This window comes from Lissotriton vulgaris, chromosome 12 (assembly GCF_964263255.1).
Source record: "Lissotriton vulgaris chromosome 12, aLisVul1.2, whole genome shotgun sequence".
NCBI lineage: Eukaryota > Metazoa > Chordata > Amphibia > Caudata > Salamandridae > Lissotriton > Lissotriton vulgaris.
Window position 1 is genome coordinate 126,130,290 of NC_141700.1, and position 23,441 is coordinate 126,153,730.

Sequence of the window (23,441 nt, forward strand, 5' to 3'; positions counted from 1 at the left end):
CTCTACCACCTGACGAAGGAGGGGCCGTAGGGGAAGCGCTTTATAGCTTGAGGTCATGTGCGGCACGCTCTCGGTGAAGACCAGGCCAAAAGTGGGCCTGTCTGCGCCTAGAAGAGGCTGGGGCACCCTTCTAGTTCCGGCTACTATTTCTTCCACTTAACTATCTGTGGTCTTCATATCCTTCACCACCAAAGGAAATATGGGGAAAAGGAAGGGACTACAACCTGCTGGTAAGTAAAGACTCACTACCAACCCTATAACTATTTTTTTAGGTCGAGCATTCAAGACCTCTTGTATATTGTTGTTGTATGTACTTTATTCGATATAAAATATCATAAAAGCATAACACATATTTTGGGGATCAAATATTCGACATTACATACAACTGTGAACAGTTTTAAAAAGTTGATAAGATAATATAAAAAGACCATTTAAAAAGAGGGATTATACACTATATACAGTAAAAACAGATGAACTTCACAGTTGACACGTAAGACAGCATTTGGTCCATAAAGACTCTTGCTATTACTGAGCTTTAAGAGGATCAGCCAAGCATTACCCTAATATTTTGATACCGCACAGATCAGATGTATATACTTTAGTATATACTTATATGTGTATTACTTTGTGGGCTCTGGAGATCAGCCCTAGGACGTGTCTACTTCCACTTAGGGACTTTTCTTTCTGTTCAACTGTCTCTGTTTAACTGTCTTGATAGAAAACGATCAGTAGAGGTCAGCAAAATACCAGAATTGCTTTCTGCTTGTTGAACTGCCTCTATTTAACCGTCTTGATAGAAAACGACCAGTAGAGCTCAGTAAAATACCAGAATTGCTTTCTGCTGAGGAACTTTTTTTTTTTTAATTTCTCTTGCCTCTATTGAACTTTTTTGATAGAAAACGACCAGCAGAGGTCAGTAAAATACCAGAATCATTGTAGCATTCTCTAGATTCCAGTCCATAGGAATTGTCTTCCATGAGCACCCATAGACAATAGATTTAATTTTCAAATCTTGTTTTTTCAATGATGTGACCACCGAAGGCCCAGATTTTATATTAAAAATAGAACTTTTGACTTTACTGTTTCCAGCTGAAAGGCAATATTTCTGTCCATGTGTTCCCAGACCTGGCATGTCACACAGTTTGGTGCTTACTTTCCCTCCATGTTAAAGAACAGTAGATGTTTCAGCACCCAGGCTAATGTGCGGCATAGCTAAATACATGTAAGGTCCCAAAGGCGAGACCTATTGCATTGCAAATGCTTGTTTATCTAATGCAATGGGGGTTATTGAACACGAACTTGATGCAGTTACAGTGCAGATAAACAACGTTACAGGGGCTAACAAAGGAAAACTTGGGCCCACTGCTAGTAATGCCTCTACTGATTCCAGACTACTCCAATCATTGTTGTTAATTGAATCACATTCTGGCAGATCTGACAGCAGGGTAGTAGGACTAACCCCTGTGTATCTGACACGCCGGCAACTATTGAAGAGGCTGCTATCCAGAGACCTTAGAAAAGTGTCGATTTATTGTGCATCTCACCCCCAACAAAGAAAATAAACAGGGCATCGGCGTTCTAACAAATAGAACTGCCAAAAAAAGGGTCAAATGTATCCTGTCGTGGGCCACCTGCTTCAATAAAAACTCTACTAAAGCAGTCATGTCAAAAGGGATTTCAATTTTGTTTGTTCTGTGCATGAACAATTGGAGGAACAGCTGGTTGCCTTTATGGAAACCATATCAAGTTGTCTCGGAGCAATGGAAAATCTATTGATAAAACTTCACTCAAATGCGGGACATAGATGTGACCTGCCTAAAGAGGATGTATATACTTCAACATGAGATGATAGCCTTTTCTTTTTTAATCAAAGATTCTGCCCCTGCGAGTATCCACGTAAAGATTTTGAGGCCAATTAGCATGTCAGGCGGATCGCCACCACCCGCATGGTGGTGGCGATCAGCCCGACATTTGTTGCCGCCCGCATGCCAATTCCCCCCTCCATATTACTATGGCAGGGGGGAACCCGGCGGAAGGAAAGACCGTCCGCTGGTTTTCCGCTGGTAGGCAATCCGCCCGATGGCCTACCGGGCGGAAAAGCTGTTTATATGGTGGCGGTGTCTGGTAAACACCACAATCCATATTAGTATGCAGGGGAGGACATGCCTTTCCGTGGCGGCGTGTGCCTTTCCATGGCAGCCACGCCGCCACGGAAAGGCATGCGGTCTTCAACATTGGGGGCCCGCCATTCTGTGGGGTGGGGGGGGGGTGCACATGGGGGGTACCTCCGGTACTGCATTTCAATGTACAATGTGGCAGGCACCACGCGGTGCCTGTCACGCTGTGCATTGAAAGGCAGAACCTGCTTTTGTGGCATTCCGGAGAGCGGTGCTTTCAGCACCTCCCGCCAGATGTTACAAATGCACGATGCGCCCGCCAGTGTGGCGGGTGCATCCTAATTGTGGGTGCCGACTGCCGCAGACATTGCGGACGGTCCCAATTCCCGGGAGTATGACCCCCAAAGTCTCTGCCCCCAAGCAGGGAACTTCGGCCAGCACTGTCCCTGTACAAAACAGCTCTTTGAGAGCTCAAAATCAGCGTGTTTTGGGCCTTTTACCTGCTAACTTCACCCTATATTATAATTTTGTAAGGCCCTCTGGGCCCTGGTAAAGCGGAAAGGCAGGACCACATACTCAACAAGGTCACCCATGAGTTTAACCTCGGCTGAAAGAAAGTACTACACTACACAGGGATATAAATATGGTACAAAGAGTTGCATGGATTGGCAATAGTCCCAAACAGGATGATTGTGACTGTCATTGTTAATTTTAGGAACAAGTTTACAGTAAGAAGAATCTTCTCGAAACTTTATAACTATAGGGAGACTCAAAGCCGAACTGTAGATGTCCATTTGGGGGTTTTCTACAGACCTAAGACTGCTCATGACTCGCAAGTTGATTCCAGGGTTCAAGGGGGAGGGGGCTCCTATTTTAACACACCGTCTTTCATTTGATTATAGATATGCTGCCCTTGCCCCATGTGATCTTGGAGACTGACAAATTGTACTGCCCTTGTTACGCCTGGGTCTTGTGATGCTTTAACCAGCTTTGAGGGTAATAAGGGTATATGTGGCTAAAGATTCCCCTGTTCAGGCTTGCAAAATATTCAATAATGACTTCTACCAGAGACAATGGGGAAATAGGAACATGGAATGTGGCTAGTTTGGGCTCCAAAAAGTGTGATTCCCTGTGGTTAGACCATATATTTAGTCACAAAATTATTACACTTCAAGATACATGGTCTGTTAACCCAGGTCATATACAACGTTAACACCAGCTATCCCGGGGCTCTCAGGTAGACCTAAGGGCGGGTTTTGACCCTGATATCCACCACATTTCCTGGCCGTGTTATTAGAGCGGATGTGAGAGTTTGTATCTTTCAACTCCTCTGGCAGGGGTATTACACCAAGAAACTTCTTCTTATTAATTATTATAATAACTGCTTTGATACCAACAATTGTAATATTATTAATACCAGGAGTAGGGAGCTAGAGAGATTTTTCACCCATTCTGGGAAGCGTTTCTTTCTACTATGGATGGGTAATGTTAATATTAGTTGTTGGGATTGAGCAGGCATGGTGATTTGTGGCTTAAGTGATATCTTTGGTGAATCTTTAACATACTTCAACTACAAGCTCTGTGGAGATGTTATTTAATGAGCTTGTTGTTAAGTACCGACTGTACTTTGCTTTTGACTCACTTGCTGGATCCACTATTCTAAAGCCAACATTCATAGGTAGGGATGGTCATTGTATTATTGACTTCATTTTGTTCACACAGGGTATGCTAGTGCTTCCTTCAGGGTATGACGTTCAAGACAATGATCACAACTTACTTGCAACTTCCCTTTCTTGTTGTACACAACATATCAAAATCAGTAGGGTGTCTGTTCCCCTAGTTGCTAACAAAAAACAAAAAAGTAGTACAGAAATGGGAAAGGGTTGACAAACAGAAGTTCTTTAGTAACACTCTCCACATAATAGGGAGGCAATCCTTATGTGTTTGAATGTTGGTGGGGGCCCCACTGAGATTACAAGATTCTTTAACTTTTTGTGCATATCAATTGGGGGGATGCTTACTCTTCAGACTGTGAACAACCCACATACACCTTTTAAATGGTTTGATTCCAACTGCTCTAAAGTACATGGAGACCTATATAAACGGATTAAAATGGTTCCATGAGATGTCAACATTGTCAGGATGTGGCATAAGTCCTATAGATCAGCACCTGCGACCAGAAAAAGAGAGATCAGATCTGAGGCCTGCGAGTCCCTGATAGCAGCTAGTAATCTGAAGGATTCAAGGCTGGTTTGGAACATGATAAATAGCCCTTTCTTTAATAATGATACTGAGACAGAGATCGCTACAGGTTTTGCACCCGATAGATTGGTAGAGCGCTTTAAAGAGGTGTATGGCAATTTGAAGTCATTAAACCTATGTGGTGTCTAAACCGTAAAACATGCAATGGTAAATGCTGCACCCAGTCCTGATGGGATCCCTGCAGATTTATTTAAAGATAATGTTGACTTTTGGACTCCCCTCCTGACTAACGTTTTGAATGCCTTCTGTAAGACAGGGCCACCAAAGACCTGGTTGCACCCGGTTATCGTTCCCATATCCAAGAAAGGAGATAGAAATAATCACAATGTGTTGTCACCCCATCTCTTTTTTGTTATTTTTTTATTGATTTTTTTAAGCCAGCTATTTTTTTCCACAATACATTTCTTTCAAAGCAAGACCAGCAGTTACCAGGACGTCAATTAGAAGAAAAGAATGCAGGTTACAAGCAGGAGAAAAGGAGAGAGGTATAAAATAATCTTTTGCTTTACATCCTTAGAATTTACAGAACTATAAGAATTCAATAATACATAAATAATAAATACTAATTTGCACTTCATAAAAAGAAGAAAAAAAATCTAAACTAAAAACAAATATCGCTAAACCTGCCCATGATTTAATTGAGTCCACACTCATTGCCCAAAGAAAATCCCCAGAGACACGGTTGTACGCCTTTTGAGCATCTAGTTAAATCAGTCCGAGCAGTGCTTGTTGTACATTTGTGTGATTGAATAACGCAATAACCCTCCTGATGTGATTGACCGTGCCTCTTCCAGGAAAAATTATCAAATACCAAATGACAGAGACATAATGGATTGGGAAAGTCACGAAGAAACCAAGAAACCAACAGTCATGATGGAAAGGGAACAGAAAAGAGATGAAAACCCTGAAGTGGACTAGCTGAAGAGTCACCTTAAAAGGCAGCTGCAAACCCTCAGGCGGACAATTGTTATTTTGGAGTTGAACAGAGAGAAGGAGCAGCAGCCAGGAGCACGAGAGGAAACAGACCCAGGTAACAGACATCAGCATCTGCGGAGCAACGGAAAGTACTGTGGTTCTCAAGTGCCCGGGAAGACGATGATGCGACATCTACTAGACAGGAATTTAACTTTGTCTCAGCAAGGTACACAGTATTAATTGCTACATTGCTGTGGATGATTATACCTACATGAATAGGAGAGTGCACTTTCGCCAACATCATCCTTCAAGAGCTAGAAAAGCAATAAAAGACAAGGATCATCCTTTTATTTTCCTTTTGAAATAGTTGGATTTTCTTGTTAGAACATGACACCAATTTAACAAATATGACATGACCCAAATATGATAGCACATTTTAAAATAGTCTTAAAACTCAAATAAGTATTCTAAGTAAAAAAGCGAATGCAATAGACTTGCAACAAAGAGCGCCGGCCATCAATACACAGAACTTTAGGAAAGGTCTACCTGCTTATTTATTAACAATGCTTATCCAGGATTTGAGGATCAGGTATTAGAGACTGTTTTTAGGAAATTATACCAAAATGTAATTTGTAAATGTTGAGAGACTTGTAATTACAGCCTATCGCTGACTGTTAAATGACTGACTTTATGTGTGGTTATACGGCTTATATTTACCAAAATAATGAAGGGTCATTGAACCATGACTCCGGATCCAACTTCGATATAAGCCAGATCCACAATTTGCACAGAAATTATCCATCATTTGACCCTCACTTTTTTTTAAAATAATATTTTTTATTGAGAGTTCAAATAGCACAAAATAATCATTACATGACACAACAGCAGAATTAATACAGTACGGAGTAAAGTCCTTGTGCATAAACACAGAGAAAGATATTACTTTACATTACAAAAAATGAAAGAATCAGAAACCAATCCTAGCTTAAACTAACTTTATTCAGATACGGAAACGTGTTCAAATTTCACAATTTAAAACATACTTATAAAGTGCAATGTGCAAAGTGCTTAATTTAATTGCGATCCAGCAGATTAATATTAGAAGTAGTTTAAAAATAGATATCCAAGAGGGTCTGACTAGGATTCAAACACACTCCAGTAATTATTGTATTTCCTAAGGGCCCCTGATCTCAGTGCGTATTTTCTTTCCCTGCCCTGAATCCGTAATAGTTTTACCTTCCCTGCTTGTAGGGTTGGTATTATCTCTGATTTCCAGGACTGCAAAATAAGCGATTTAGCTATTAGAGATGCTATAAATAAAGACTCATCGTATGGAGTGTGATTCGGGGAGCAGCCTAGGACTGAAGTTAACTCATCAAATGAAATAAAGGCTTTGGTCATGGTACAGAGATATTTTTCTATTTCCTTCCAAAATTCCTGTATTTTGGGGCACTCCCAGACGATATGCTTCCAGGTGCCCTTTTCTTCACAACGGAAGTACTTATCAACAACTTGGGGATAAATACTGTGGAGGAATGAGGGAGTTCTATAAATTAGCCATTTATTATAAAATTGCATATGTTTAAAATTAGCACCGCGAAAGATGGTTTTATTAAATTTATTAATCTTATCCCATGTCAGTTTGCTAATTTCAATGTCTTCCCTTTTTTTCCACCTTTCTCTGATCTTATTGAAGGAATCGATTGCGTTGTGCTCTTTTAGTATTTTAATCCAAATGCTGATCTTCTTTTGTGTTGGATTATTTAATGCTATAGACAAGTCTTTTTTATAGAATAGGTTACCTATATGTAGCTCCCTAAGCTCCGCATAGAGCATAAAAAAAGACCATTTCAATATTGTAGAGGAGTGGTGGATCTGTCTAGAGATTTCCTCCCAGGATTTCCATCTATTCCGTAAGAGGAAGTCCTCGATTTTCTCAAAGCCATTCTCCTTCCAAAGTCTCGCTATATTATTGTTTAGACAGCCCCCTCTCCAAAGCTAAAATTGATTAAATCCATTGTACTGCTTATTTTGAAAATACCACAACATTTCAAGAGCTGAGTTTTCTGTTTAAATATCCACTGTAGGGACTTATAACGGACCTTCTTTGGATCCTTCGTAATTCTAACAGGATCAGTAATTTTAGATACGAGCAACATCTTCTTCATAAAAAAATTGTCTGCCTCATGATCGTCTAAAAAAAAAACCTGAAACTATGATGTGCAAAAGAAGCAAAGTAATATTCTCTGATATTTGGAAGGGACAACCCTCCTTGCGCAGATGGGAGGTACAAGGTGCTAAGTGCAAGCCTGGAAAAAATGTTTGACCAAAGGAAGAGGGAAATCAAAGCATCTACTTTTTAAAAAAAGTAAACTTGAATTGCACAAGGGGCCGCGCTAAAAAGGAAGTTAAAAAGAGGTAGAATAGACATACGTATTAAAGCTGCCCGTCCTATTAAAGACAATGGCAATAGATTCCAACGATCTAATTGAGACCCAACCTTTTTTAACAGGGGTATATAGTTTAGCGAATACAGATCTTCCAAGTTATCCGAGATAAATATTCGCAGATATTTCTTTGGGGGTGTGTTGTAAATCTGCCTAAATTCCGGCAGTAAAGTGTCTTCAGTGCAGTTAGCTAAAATTATTTCCGTCTTGTTGACATTTATCTTATAGCCCCCTAACTTTTGAAAGTCAGAAAAGATTTTTAAAATTTTTACTTGACTTGAGGGTTTTGAATCTAAAAAGAGGGCAATGTCATCAGCATATAATTTTATATTTGTCATTCCTGCTACTGGTACTGTATCGGTCATTGTGTCCCTGATTGCAATCGCAAACGGTTCGATAAATAAAGCAAATAAAATTGGCGACAGATGACATCCTTGACGCGTGCCTCTACTGACCAGACATGTCCCAATATTAAAATTATTAATAATAATCTGTGCCCTGGAGTTCGTATAAAGTTGTTTTAAGAGGGAAATAAAAACAATCGGAAAATCAAAGCTGTGCAAAATAGCAAAAAGACAATCCCATGACACCAAGTCGAAAGCTTTCTCAGTATCTAAAAGCCAAATTTGTGCTTTCACCTTATTAATTTTAAAATAATCCAGTGCCTCCAATAAAAATGCTGTATTCGTGTGGTGATGCCTACCTGCTATGAAACCACACTGATCAGGGCCTATAAGAGACCCTACTATTTTATTCAGCCGGTTCGCTAGTAGTTTCGGAAAAAATTTATAATCTGTATTTAAAAGACTTATGGGCCTATATAAATTTGTATTTTCCTTATCCTTTTCTGTTTTTTAAGATACTAACCACCACTGCCGAATGGTAAGAGTCCGGGTGAGGTCCTCCTTGTAATAAATAATTAACTAAAAGTAGGAATTCTTTAAGCAAAGTGCCTTCAAGTTTTTTTAAGAATTCGACAGGGAAACCGTTGTCCCCATTAGCCTTACCGTTGGGAAGAGAGCAAATGACCTCATCTAATTCTGACTTTGTAAAGTCCTCGATCAGCGATTTCTTATCCCCATGATCTAATTTGGGTATTTCGAGTGACTCTAAAAACTCCCCGATGGTTTTGGATGTAGCCCCTACAGTAGCTTGGTAAACTCCCTTGTAATGTTTTAAAAACAACTCGCCAATGGAAGCAGTAGTCTTTACATGAACTTTGGTGGCTGGGTCGGTTAGTTGCTCTATCCTATTTCGAGCCTGATTTTCTTTGGCTTGCCAGGCCAAGAGTTTTCCTGTTACTCGCTCTCCTCATATATTTTTTGGGCATAAAGGTTACTGTTAGTATCGCCTAAGTCGTAATAGAAATCCTTCATTTTACACTTTGCTTCAGATAACCTTTGCCTGGAAAGTGCGGATCTCTCCCTATAGTGTTCTTGGGTTGCCTGCGTAAGATTTGTTTGTAATTTAATTTTCACCTCCCTTCTTGCCTTCTGCTTTGGTATTTATTTGGAGGTAATTATTCCCCGCAAAGTGGCCTTAAATGCATCCCAGGTTGTATTTATTCGAGCTGTGCCTCTATTCTGTGCCAAGAACTGCTCAATCTCCTCCTCAATGTCTGCAAACCATTGTATGTCCAAAAGGTTCAATTTATTAAAATACCATCTTCTCGGAGGCTCTGATTCTTGTCTCCCTAATGTTAACTCCATATAAAGAGCTGCATGATCTGAAAACGCGTTTGGTAGGTGGGCATATTTATGTGCCTCCAATCCGTAGGATGTTGTCTAATCTGGATGCTGAATTGTATTTTGCGGAGTAGCAAGAATATTTGCGTTTAAGAGTATTACTAAATCACCAATGATCGGTGACATCGAGATCTAGTTTACAACTTTGTATAGCAAAAGCAACTTGGGGTTTATTCTGACGCCGATCTTTTTTGGAGGAATCAACTAAAGGATTTTGTAAAAAATTAAAATTCCCCCCCATATTATTTGTCCGGTTAGGCCCGTTATAGCTTGTTTTAATTGTAAAATTGGGAGAGGGTCATCTATGACTGGTGCGTAGATTGTGGCAAAGATTATGTTTGCATGATTGAATTTACCATGCACAAGTGCCCATCTACCACTGGGGTCTGTAAGAGCCCCTTCCAGGGAATAGCCTACATGTCTTCCTATAAGTATGCATACTCCTCTCTGCGCCAACCCGGCTACTGAAGAGATTTTATGACTAACCCAGCCCTTGAAGATTTTGTCCGATTCAGCCTGGGTTCTGTAGTGAGTTTCTTGTAAATAAATCACATCCGGGCTGAGGCTTTTTAACCAACACTCAATGGCAAAGTTTTGTTTAAACCATTTGCATTCAAGGAGATAAACTTCAACATATTATTTGTTGCTCAATGGTTCAGATGTTTGAAAAACTAGTAAATATGAAATATTCGGGAAAGATTTAAACCTCTCCTTATGCAAATAAGCAAATAAACAAAGTAATACTACAATAGCAGCAAACAGACAGAGAAGAGCAACATATAAAGTGCAAAATACAGGGGTGTAGTTTAGAAGAAATAACGCCCAGGGGCCTCATTTATGAAAAGTGACGCATCGCTGCGTGAAAACAGCGATGCGTCACTTTTCACTGCGCACTCCTTGCGACACCAATGATGCGTCATATTTAATGTATGACGCATCATGTCGCAAGGACTTACAGATATGTCAGTATTTCTGACGCATCTGTAAGCGCAAAAGTGACGCATTGCTGGAGTGTGTCACAAAAGTGACGCAACTCCAGCAATGCGTCCTTTCACATGGGGAAAGCCCCATGTGAAAGGGCTTGCGTCAGTTTTACGCCTGCTGTGAGGCAGGCGCAAGATTTTGACGCAACAGCATCCTAAAAGTGACGCAGTGAAATCTCATAGATTTCACTGCGTCACTATTACGAGGCTTTTTGCGGGGGAACGCCCCCTTTGCATACATTATACCTGACGCAGGCATAATGTGGCGCAGGGGTTTAAAAAGTGACGCATCTACCTAGATGCGTCACTTTTTAAATATGGCGCAACAAGGCGCATGTTTTACGCCGCCGATGCGTCACAAAAAGTGACGCATCCGCAGCGCAAAACTGACGCAAGGCCTCATAAATGAGGCCCCTTGTGTGCAAAATACGCAATAAAGATGGAAGGACAATACATATAAAAAATATAGAAACTTGTGCAAATACGCAATACAATGCTTCAATAGCAGCAGACGATTAAGGAGGAGCAGCAGATTAAAGTGCAAAATGCAAAGTACAAGGCTGTAATTCGAATAATACAACACCCTTATGTGCAAAATGCACAGTTCTCATATTCCAAGTGCAAAAAGCAGGTATTGAACTTCAATACTTAAAGTGCAAATGCGTACCGGTTATACAAAACGTAAAATAGAAGGATACAACGAGCAAAAGCATGGAAATAATGCTGATAACGAGAGAAAATATATAACCTTGTGTAACTGACCATTGTGCAAAATAAGCAATTAAAGTGCAATTAGCAAAGCACTCAGACCTTTCAGCCGTTTCTCCTTTAAGACACGCTACCATGGTTTTCACATTCTTACGATCAAGACTAATGAGAATAAGATACCTCCACTAAAATCCTCTCGTACTGAAAAGAAAAAATAAATTAACATATAACAAACTCCTACTGCAAAGTTATTCTTAAAGTTTTCCATACCATGGCTGTGTCGATATTTGACCAAACAGTTTCTTAGTGTATGAACTCTTCTTTTTTTCCCCCTGCAACACCCCCCTTTACCCCCCTTTCCCCCCCTAGAGTGGACGGTGACCCCCCGTGACCCACTACCGTCCCTCTCTGTGTCCTTTTCTTCTTTGTGGATGCCATTTTATTGCATCCTTGTGTGCTTCCTATCCCCCTTGTAGGCTCCCCTTTCTTACTCAGCCACAAAAAATCTTTAGATAACCAGCATACAGCTATGTACCAAGACCTTCAAGGAATGACTGAGCTTCTTGTAAATCTGTAAAAATAAAAAATTTCCCTTTGGCTAACACCTTCAGTTCAGATTGTTGTACAATCATGGCTTGAGCACCCTTAGTTTTAAAGGAGTCAATCATCTTGACAATATCCCTGGGTCTGTGGGCAGATGCTGCTGACATATCCGAGAAAATCAGAAAGTTATTCACTCCATCAACGTTGAATGATCTCTTCGAAAAGGCAGTGTTTAGGATTCTCTCTTTTACCCTATAGTCTGAGAAGTTAAGCAATATTGTGCGAGGGTATTTCAAATTATTGGGTTTGTGCGCAGGGACTCTGTGTGCCCTTGTAATTGTTAAATCGCCTTGCAGATCAGGTGTGGCTTTTTTTTAACAGGGACTCTGACCATTTTACCACATCCTTATCTTCCAGGCCCTCGGAAATACCCACTAAGCGTAGATTGGACCGCCTATTATAATTTTCCAAGTCCTGCAGTTTTTCCGCTACTTGAGATTTTTCTCTATTTACTGCGTGAAGGTCTTTCTGCATCGTCGTTAGGGTATCTTCTAGGGTCAAAATCCGAGCTTCGGCCTCCGAGACCCTCATGGGGAGATTTCCAAGGCACTCCTCCATTTTCGTGAACGTGTTATGTAGCTATGATATTTTGTGAGCTTGGGAGATTTTAAAATCCCTTAATTCGCGGAGTATAGTGGCAAGCATATCCTCCACAGAGTTTACTAACTCGTCCTGTTGAATCGCGTCTGGGCTTGTGCCTTGATCCGGGTCTGTCATGACTGTAAGTGATGGTAGGGAGTCGATATTCGCAGGTGGTTCTTTAACTGCAGAGTGAGCTATCCTTTCAGTTTTGGCAGGACTATGATGAAGGTGGAATTGCGATTTGGAGTGTGAGAGAGGCTGAGGCGAGGTCTGGGGCAAGACGGTGCAGGGGGCCGAAGAAGCCCGATTATGAATAGCTTTAGATATAATGATAGGGGGGGGCGAACTATCATTTGCAGCTGGCATTTCTTCTAAGCCTGCCTCTGTCTCTGCCACTGCCACCGGCAGCGCAGGCGTCGCAGTTATCACTGGCATTGCTGAATTTATTGTGTTCCCTCTTACGTTAGAAGCCTCTTGCTCCACCGTGCCACTTGCTCCCCTTTGGTTAATCTCTCCCCGGGTAGGTGTACTTGTAAATTGACCCTATTGGAGCAGCGGTTTAGAGAAGAGAGTATACTGCTGGGGAGTTGATTGGCTCTCTGCCCTCTTAGGAAACTCTTTGACAATGTTACCAGCGTTGGCCGTGTCGTCCATCTTATCTACCTTGTCAACCTTGTCTTCCCCATCTCCCTCACCTTTCTCTCCGACAGCCAAAAGGCTCAACTCTGCTGAAAGTTCAGATAGTGTCTCTGCATCTTCGTCCTCCTCCCCTTCCTCCAAGTCCTCTTCTTCAGCTAACTTGTTTAAAGCATTGTAGTTATTTTGTCTATGTTTCTCTGCTGCTTCCAACGCTTTGAGCTTTAAAGCACTCCTTTGTTGCATATTTCTTCTGCCTTTTTTCTCCCCTCCCTTAGCCACAGGTACAGGTATGGTCACTGGTGGCGATTTTAAAAGCTCCCTTGCTAGGTCCGTTTTGACCTGCTTGCCCCTAGCTCTAGCCGCCATAAATGCAGCCGGAGAATAAAGGCTGCGAGTGGAATAGTCGATTTAACTACTCAATTTGAAGCGCTTTGTGTGGTGACGCACTTGTGTCAGCGCACTAGTGTTCCGCTAGGCGGAACAGGAAACACGTCACGCGTAGACGGAAGGCGGCCACTTGTAACCATTGGCGCCGACCGCTTCACGCAGAGCAGAAGTGTGTACCCGGCGCTCCGTCCTAAAATAAAGAATCACTTACAAAGTAATGAGCGTCACTCTTAATTTACCGATTCTATAATGGCGACGAGGCAATGGAATTGACGCAGAACCCCAGATGCAAGCAAACGGCGTTTGAGATCGGAAAACGCTGATCCCATCGGCGGACTCGATTTCCACGTGCTGACCAGCAGGACGGAGCGTGGCAAAGGCCTACACCTGGCTCCACACGGCGCACACCCCTTTCGAAGCACGCAGGACTGCACAACGGCGGAGGTAGGCCTGCAGACACACGGGGCACCAGGCGCCACGGAGGCTCGGAAGGGCGAGCGAGCGTAGCGACCAAGCCCGCGCCAACGAAGGCGAACCAAGGGGCAGTGGGGAGCACCACCCCAAGGAGAGCAGGACCCGCCGAGCAAGCTGGCGGAACAGAGTGAGGGCAGGGGAGAGTCTTCGAACACTCGCCCTGAAGAGTCTGTAGGAGTGCAGACAGGAGCTGGGGCTGGGGCTGGGGCGCAACCGCCACTCACCCCTTCCAACGCACAACTACGGGTAGACAGCGAAAGTGACCCAGAAGAAGGGGACCCCACCAAGCACAACGCTCCGGGCAGCCCCCAAGGGAAGACGGTCTCTGTTCAACCCTCCAGAAACAGAGAAGGCAGAATGGCGGTACACTCGTCGTCCCTCACGCAACTGGTGCCATTCCTGACCAACCCAGGGGAACCGGAGAGGCAATGGGAGGACTGGAAGAGGTACTTCCTCAACTACCTCGACGCTTTAGAGGAGGAGGCAGGCGCTCCATACTCAAGCAAACGCAGAAAGAAGATCTTGCTACACAACCTGGGCCCGGAGGGAATAAGAATCTACGACACCATTGTGAAAGCAGAAAGAGACGCAGCCGACAACGATGTCTTCAGCCACACCATTGCCGACTTGGACGCGCACTTTCGGCCCGTGGTTTGTGTCGCGATTGACCGCTACAATTTCTTCCAAAGGAAACAGAAGAGTAGCGAAACAGTAGATGAATATGTTGTTGCCCTGCAGAAGCTCGCCATCTCATGCAAATTCGGTGCTCTACACGACGAGCTCATCCGGGACCAAATCATCATGCATACGTCGAGCTCCCATGTCCAAGACAAACTGTGGGTAAACGGAGATGCCCCACTCAAAGAAATTTGGGCCATGGTCAAGAAGGCCGAACTATCAAAACGCTGTGCCCAAGCAGCCAAAAAAGACTCAGGAGGTACGCAGTCGGTGTGCCAGATATCAACGCAACAGAAAGGGGACCGCCCGAGGCAGGGGGAGCCACAGAAAAAACCGGAGGGCAGGAAGCAGAAGTCCACGTATTCCACCGACCAGAGGGGAGCTAAGGGAGGACGTCCGAGCTGCTACAGATGTGGAAGTGTCAACCATCTAGGGAATGATAAAGCGTGCCCGGCGTTCCGAGCTAAGTGCTCGTTTTGCGGAATATTTGGCCATTACGAGAAGGTATGCCGCCGGAAACCAAAAGGGGCCACAGTGAAATTCGTTGACCGAGAACAGCAAGACGATACTAATGACTCTGAGGGTACTGATGACCAGGAGGAAATACTGTATATTGACGTCCAAGTGTTGGAGATGGATGACTCAGGCAACGACAAGCCCCGGTTGGACATGCACATCGGTGGCATACCGTTAGAAATGATAGCGGACAGCGGAGCCCCCATCTCGATCATCCAAAGGAAGGTATGGGAAGACAAATTTGCATCCACACACGGTGAGAAACTGCGTCCCATGGACTTGCGTCCAGTCACGTACACTGGGCAGAGGATCCCAATGTTGGGGTATTGTCCCCTGTCATTCGAGTTCAGAGACCGCCAGGCGATGTGCAAACTGTACGTAGCAGAGAAAGGCCCCTCAGTCCTGAGCTGGAGAGATCAGGGAGCCTTAGGGATCCAGTTGAATCCGGGGGGCATCGAGAAAATCCTGCTTATGGACATGGAGAAAAGAGACGATGTGGAGTCATGGAGAAGAGCGTACCCAAGAGTGTTTATTGGCCAAATTGGGGAGCTGGTGAAATACAAACACTTAATCAGACTGAAGGAAGGTGCAAAGCCAGTGATGCACAAAGTAAGGAACATCCCGTTCAGAAGTAGGGAGGCGGTACAGCAAGAATTGGACAGGCTCGAGAAGGAAGGGGTAATCAGGGCCATAGAGAGTGCAGAGTGGCTTTCCCCCTTGGTGGTAGCTCAAAAACCCAACGGCAAGGTCAGATTATGCGTGGACCTGAGAGAGTTGAACAAAAACATACTCGTTGACAAATTCCCCCTGCCACGCATAAACGAGATGTTGTCCAAGACCAAAAACATCAAGTGGTTTTCGACAGTGGACCTGTCCTCGGCATACCATCAAGTCAAACTACACCCTTCCTGCACACACCTCACCTCCTTCATCACGCCATTTGGCTGCTACGAGTTCCTAAGGATGCCATTCGGCCTAGCTTCAGCAGCGGCAGTCTTTCAAAAGATAATGCATAAATTGTTGAGGGGAGTGGTCGACGTCCAATTCTTTCAGGATGACATTTTGGTAATGGGGAAGTCCATGCACGACCACAATGAGAAGCTCCACAAGGTGTTCAAGATCCTACAGGACAACGGTCTGACAGCGGAATGGTCAAAATGCAGATTGGGAGTGAAATCTGTCACTTACTTAGGCCACGAAATAAGTGAAGAAGGAATCAGACCCAAAGCCACTAACATGAAGGCCATTCAAGACGCACCCACCCCGAGCAAAAAGGAGGACGTTCGGTCATTCTTAGGAATGGCCGAATACTACAGCAAGTTTGTGCCACAATTTGCCTCCAAAACGCACCACCTACGACAGCTGCTCAAGGAGAGGAACGGATTCCAGTGGGGTCAAGCGGAACAAGGAGAGTTCGAAAATTTAAAGAAAGAAATGAGCACCGCCATCCCGCTTAAAGGATTCGATCCCCAGGCAGAGACAATCCTCACGACCGATGCGAGTGACCGAGGACTGGGAGCAGTCCTAATGCAGCGCTCTGAAAATGGAGACTTGCACACAGTCAGCTTCGCATCCAGGTCTCTGGCCCCCAACGAAGAGAAGTTCAGTGTGGTGGAAAAAGAGATGCTGGCAGTGGTATGGGCCATGGAGAGATTCCGCCAGTACCTGTGGGGAGCGAGATTCTTAGTAAAAACGGATCACAAACCCTTAGTCCGTGTGTTGACATCAAGCGGCCATGCGCATGCCACACCAAGGATCGCAAAGATGACCCTGCGCCTATTAGACTTTCTCTACGACGTGGAACACATTCCCGGGCCACAAAACAAGGTGGCGGACTTTCTCAGCAGGGCAGCTGCCATGGAAGCGAGGAGTGACCAGGAAGATCAAGAATGGGCCAGCTATGTGGTCCCCACGATCCAGGAGACAGAGAAGGCAATAAGTAGACAAGAGTGGGAGGAGGCGTACAAAGAGGATGAAGATCTGGAAGCTATCAAGGGGTATGTAGTCCACGGGTGGCCGGAAAAGAGGCACCTAAGAGAAGAACTCCGAGGATACTGGGAGGTCAGGGAGGAACTATCTCTGGCAGAAGACTCCATCTTCCTGTTGAGAGGAGATAAGGTGATACCGCCCAAAGGAGTACTGGAACACCTGATGGGATTACTACATGAGGGACACCAGGGCATCACCAAAACCAAAGCCCTCGCCAGGCAGGCTTACTGGTGGCCGGCTGTCGATATGCAAATAGAAAGGCACGTGAGACAGTGCGAATCTTGTGCGAAGGCAGACAAATCTCAAAACCTGATCAGACCACCCCTTGGGAAGTTCCCCATACCGGATGGCCCGTGGGAAGTGCTGTCAGTAGACATCTTGGGACCAGTCCTAAACAAAACAGGGACTCAGAAATATGTGGTGGCGCTGGTGGACAAATTCTCCAAATGGCCTGAAATCGAAGTAAGGGAAACCATGGACACAGAGGCGGTGGTGAACTTCTTACAATCCACATTCCTAAGAGAGGGCATTCCCAAGATCATCGTTAGTGATAACGGTCCTCAGTTCACCTCGACAAGATGGACAACCTTCACCGAAAGGAATGGGATTGAAGTAAAGCACCCACCCATTTATCACCCCGCAGGGAATGGCCAAGTGGAGCGGTTTAACCGCGTGATCATGGGAACCATCCAAGCAGCCATCAACGACGGGTTGGATTGGGAGAAGGAACTGGAGAAGATGGTATGGGCATACAGGATCACCCCGGGCAGCACCGGGTACAGCCCGTTCAAAGTTTTGCGAGGGAGAGAAGCGTTCACCAAGGACAATCAGGCGTGGAGGAAGTTGGTGATACAGAGTAGATGGTCTCCGGCAATAGTGAAAAGAAACCTAGAAAGAGCACAGGAGATCTATACTACTCACTTCAATAAGAACCACAAAGTAAAGGAGGCAGAGCTGGACAAAGGGGACTGGGTTAGAGTCAAACTGGCAGTCCATAGGAAGAAGGGTGAGAGCAAGTTTTCGCCGCCATTACAAGTCTTGGAACCGTATGACCGATCAGCCTTGCTAAGCGACGGAAAGGTATGGTCGCAGGACAGGATGGCCAAGTGCAGCAGGATGATCAAGGAGGAATGTGATGTGGAAGATGGTCTAGAGAATGTCGGAAGAGACGGAGAAGAAGAAAGTAACAGAGGAAGGTACGTGGATGTGGAAGAAGGACAGCAGGAAGTAGCCGAGGAGGAAAACGGAGCAGGAGAGCAAGAAGAGCAGAGGAGCGGAAGGAACGGAGAGATGGACAAGGACATGAAAGACAAGAGTGGTACGCAAGTTAAGGAGAGCATGGAACAGGAGTGCAGAGAGGGAACGATGAAGGTGAGAACCAGAAGAGGAAGAGAAGTGAGGACACCAGAGAGATTCAAGGACTTTAACATGGACTGGAAGTAAGAACTTTTATTGTTGATTTACGATGTGTAAAGGGGGGAGATATGTGGTGACGCACTTGTGTCAGCGCACTAGTGTTCCGCTAGGCGGAACAGGAAACACGTCACGCGTAGACGGAAGGCGGCCACTTGTAACCATTGGCGCCGACCGCTTCACGCAGAGCAGAAGTGTGTACCCGGCGCTCCGTCCTAAAATAAAGAATCACTTACAAAGTAATGAGCGTCACTCTTAATTTACCGATTCTATACTTTGGTCCGGCAAGGAAAAGCCTTATTACGAAGAGAGGCTCCTTTTACAAGATTGAAAGCAAAAGCGAGGTATATATAAGCCATGTGCTCCAAGAGCCGCTTCAGAGGAACAAAACAGAAAAATCCTCCCAACAGTCTCAGTGTTAGTCACAGCCTCAAACTTGAGAGGCACAACCCTCGCTCACCTCAGCTCCAAAACTCCAAAACCCCACTCCGCCTGTCCAGACCTTGGGCCTTATTTTTGAAGGCCTTGCGTCAGTTTTGCGCCGCCGGTGCATCACTTTTTGTGACGCACCAGCGGTGTAAAAAATGCGCCTTGTTGCGCCATATTTAAAAAGTTAGGCATCTAGGTAGATGCGTCACTTTTTAAACCCCTGCGCCACATTATACCTGCGTCAGGTATAATGTATGCAGAGGGGGCGTTCCACCGCAAAAAGCCTCGTAATAGTGACGCAGTGAAATCTATGAGATTTCACTGTGTCACTTTTAGGACGCTGTTGCGTCAAAATCTTGCGCCTGCCTCACAGCAGGCGTAAGACTGACGCAAGCCCTTTCACATGGGGCTTTCCCCATGTGAAAGGACGCATTGCTGGAGTTGCGTCACTTTTGTGACACACTCCAGCAATGCGTCACTTTTGCGCTTACAGATACGTCAGAAATACTGACGTATCTGTAACTCCTTGCGACATGATGCGTCATACATTAAATATGACGCATCAGGAATGTCATAAGGAGTGCGCAGTGAAAAGTGACGCATCGCTGTTTTCACGCAGCGATGCGTCACTTTTCAAAAATGAGGCCCCTTCACCTCAGGATCTCGGGTCTGCCGAAGCCTCTGCAGCTCAGTGCCTTTACCGCTGACCTGCACGATTCATTCGGTTTCTGTGGTCAATGTGCGAGGCCACAACAGTCCCGGCAGCCTCAGCAGTCCCCGGGGCTCAGCGCACCGCAAGTCAGCAGCTAGGCAGGTGGACGAGTGGGCAAGGTTAACCGCTCAATACAATGCGGTGCAATGTCTCGCTTTCGGTCATCCGTCCTCCGCAACAGCTCCCCGCGGGATAGGTTTTACCCCTGGCGCTTAACATGGGGGGGACATACCGGAGCGGTGGATCGGTGGAGAAACTCGGTGTCGGACATTGCGGCTATGGGCGAGGCTTAGCAGGACAGGAAGCACAACGGCGGCGTGCGTGGGTTCACGTCAGCCGCATCTCCCTCAGACATCATTTGACCCTCATTTGATCACTGATGTACATACAGATGGTACAATTCCCGTGTGATGGAATTGCTACACCAAGACAAGAGGGACTGGTTATATCTCCGCACACTCAACATGGACCTGTGTATCCATCCTTCTGAAGAAATAGAAACCACACTAGGGTGTCCACTTCGTTCCCGGTCATTTCGGACACTGCTTGCATTCTTGAACTTTTGTGTGATCATCTAGTATAGTCTGTGTGTCTTGGCCTTCTCTTGCACCCATTTAACTACTAAGACTAACACGTCAGAAAACAGTGAATTGCCGTGAAACGTTCAGAACTCTGAAACAGCTGTCCGTAATGACCTGCAGTGAGGTGGTCACCATAAACCCACCAAGGATTTTACCCTGAATTTTCCACACAACTCCACGCCCCAGTTTCCTATTCCTAAAACCCTGTATCACTCTTACAGTTGAGCATCTCCACCTGTCTCACCCTGAGGCTTCACCATGCACTAACCATGCCTCCGTCCCACGCGTCACATCAGGTGGAGAGAGTTTGTTAATTTCAAATACCAAGAAAGGCTTGCGAAGATGTTTCAGATCTTCTCTATTGCGTTCACATAGCTTTAGCACCTGCTGCAGCCAAGAGGTAAGGAAGAAAGTCTCCAATATCCAGCAGATTGGTCCATATCCAGAGCTCTAAGTGTCCTAAGGCCAATACGTGAGTAGCTGAACCAGTCCAGATTTGTGTCTTTACATTCTGAGACTAGAATTCACTTTAGCCAAGAAATTAGGGCTACTAGTGGAAGAATGCAAAGGAAAACCTGAACTCTTTGCTACCTCTTACATTTTGTTTGCTTTAGATACTTGAACAAGTGCCACCATTGCCTACGTAACGTCTGTTCTTGTGTTTGACTGTCTACCATTTATTGCAGTATTATACCTCTACTTGTAATTTGTATGCCTTTGTAACCTACACACATGTCACTTTTTCCTCCTGTAATGCACCGTTTGCTACTTCTTGTATTTTGTTTGCTCACAATTGTCACTTTTGTCTCATGTAACTTAACGTTTGCTTTTGTAATTTGTTCACTTGTAATTTTCCCCTCATGTATCAATATTGTTCCTATTGTGAAGCGCTCTGACACCTTCGGGTAAAGTCCGCGCTATATAAAAACGCATAAAGTAAAAAAAAAAAATATATGGACCTGGGAAACGTGAATGTTCTTCATATGTCCACTTTTCCGAGGTGAAGTGTGGGTATGCGTTTGAACACATTAGGGCCTAGATGTAGGTAATAGCAATTTACCGAATGGTAAATACCGAATTTTACAGATTCGGTATTCACTATTCGGTAATTGCTATGTAGGTAAAATAATCGGTAAAAATACCGAATCTGTATGATTCGGTAATTACCGATTCTGTAATTACAGAATCAGTATTTGCCATTGATTCCTATGGGCCTTGAAGCCCATAGGAATCAATGGCAAATACTGATTCTGTAATTACAGAATCGGTAAAATTACCGATTTTGCAAGGGTGACAGGGTGTCACTTTGACACCCTGTTGCACCCCTGATTCTGGCTTGTGTGCCATTTGACACACAGACATGCCCTTAGGGCATGTCTGTGTGCCACATGGCACAGGTGTACATGCACAGATGTGCATGTACACTGGAATTCGTTATTTACCATGGAATAGTATTCCATGGTAAATAACGAATCGGTAAGGGTCTGTGGCACAGTGCCACCTACATCTTGATTTACAGAATCGGTATATTTACCGATTCGGTATTTTACCGATTCTGTATATTTACTGAATCGGTAAATATACCGATTCTGTAAATAAAATGCCCCCTACATCTCTAAAGCCAAATACCGGTCGGAAACGGCCGCAATCGGCCGTTTCCGACCGGTATTAAGGCTGCTACATCTGGCCCTTAGAGCGCTGAAATTCTGCCTTTAAAATGACATCTGCGCTTCACTTGGCCGCACTGTACTTGTGGTTTTAAAATGGCCGCCGCTGAGACGTACCCAGGAGGCGGGGCTTCACGTGGGCGGGAGTATTCAAAACGTACAGCAAGGACAGCCAATGGTGTAAAAAAGAGGTGCCGCTGCCCGGTGACCATGGCGACGAGGGAACGCTGCTTATTACAAATCACTGAGCTGGAGTGAGAGCGGAGGAGAGGAAGGAAGGGGGCTGTGAGTGGTCCAGAGACGAGATGCGCAGCAAGTGAGGGGGCAGACTCAGAGAGACCAGTAAAAGTGAAGTGGGGGGATCAGGGGCAGAGGAGAAAAGTGATTGCATGGTGCAAGCAAGAGAGAGGAGGAAGGATCGAAGAGACGTCCAGGCAGCTGCACACAGAGGATAGAGAGGGGCCGAAATTATCATTCCCAGAGCCGTCTGACACCTCTCCTACCTGAACACCTTTCAACCATGCCTGTTAACAAGCCCGACCAATCCAAAGTCAAGCAGGCCCAAAAGGACTTTAACAAGGTGAGTGGGAGAGCTGAGGTGTGTAAGTACTGGTCCGTTTTCTGTGACTAAAAATAAGTCGGATTTTTCGGGGTTACAAAACCACCGGTTTGCATACTGATAGCATCACATGCATTTTGTGTCGATTATTGCATTGCAGGGAATTATATCACATGACACGGGACCTAAGATTTGGGGCTTTTATACTCTTTATGTGGTAAGAAGTGAGTGCTCATTGTCAAGAACGGACTTAACAAGTCTTTTACTCGTCAAACACCACATACACACACCCGATCAAATACCAGACACATAGAGATATATTGTTTGCTTTCTAGTAGATCATGTAGCCCTATTTGTAGCACTTTCCAGACCTGTGCATTTCTTCTAAAATTTATGCTAAGTCTGTTCATTTCAGCAGATCTAGTTGGGCTAACAGACAAGTAAAGAATGATTTGTAAAAGGAAGGATCACGAATGGAATCTGGTGATCCCTGATGACATGAAGTCAAGAGTTAACCTTACACTTACGTACCAGCCTGCTCCTTAAGTCAGTTAGGGCTTGGCAAATATATACGTTATAAGTAAACCAGCAGCATGTGCAGTAGATAAATACAAAACCAACATTTGTGCAATAACCGCATAATCAGTGAGTGTACAAAAAGTAAACCAGAATTTAGTTTATGTACATACGTAAGTAAACAGCTCATCTGTTTTACAATATGGATTATATTTGAATGCCAGCACAAGGATACTTTTTAAATGGAAAAAAACTTTCATTAAAAGCTGTTTTAATATTCTTGGTGGAGTCGAAGAAGTAGGTCTTTCAGTTATGAAGTTAAATAAAAAGGAACTGAAGTGGTATGGCGGTAGCAGTTAAACCGTCTGACATGTAGTTGGAATCTGAAGAGTACAATAATGGAGGTAAGACAAAAATCTAAATCTCTATTACATAGAAGTGATAGGGAGAGGTAAATAACGAAATGATGCTACAAACTGAAGTTTGAGGGATGAAATTCATTGCACTCTACGGACGTTT

General features: G+C 44.4%; 1 protein-coding gene across 1 annotated transcript in view; it reads left to right on the forward strand.

Moving 5' to 3' along the window:
• The first annotated feature begins 22,057 nt into the window (after positions 1 to 22,057).
• CFAP141 (cilia and flagella associated protein 141) overlaps positions 22,058 to 23,441 on the forward strand; it is a 29,992-nt gene continuing 28,608 nt past the window's right edge. The window contains exon 1 of the mRNA XM_086946382.1: positions 22,058 to 22,427. Within this exon, the coding sequence (XP_086802508.1) occupies positions 22,368 to 22,427 (60 nt within the window). The 5' untranslated portion in view covers positions 22,058 to 22,367. The remainder of the gene's footprint in view (positions 22,428 to 23,441) is intronic.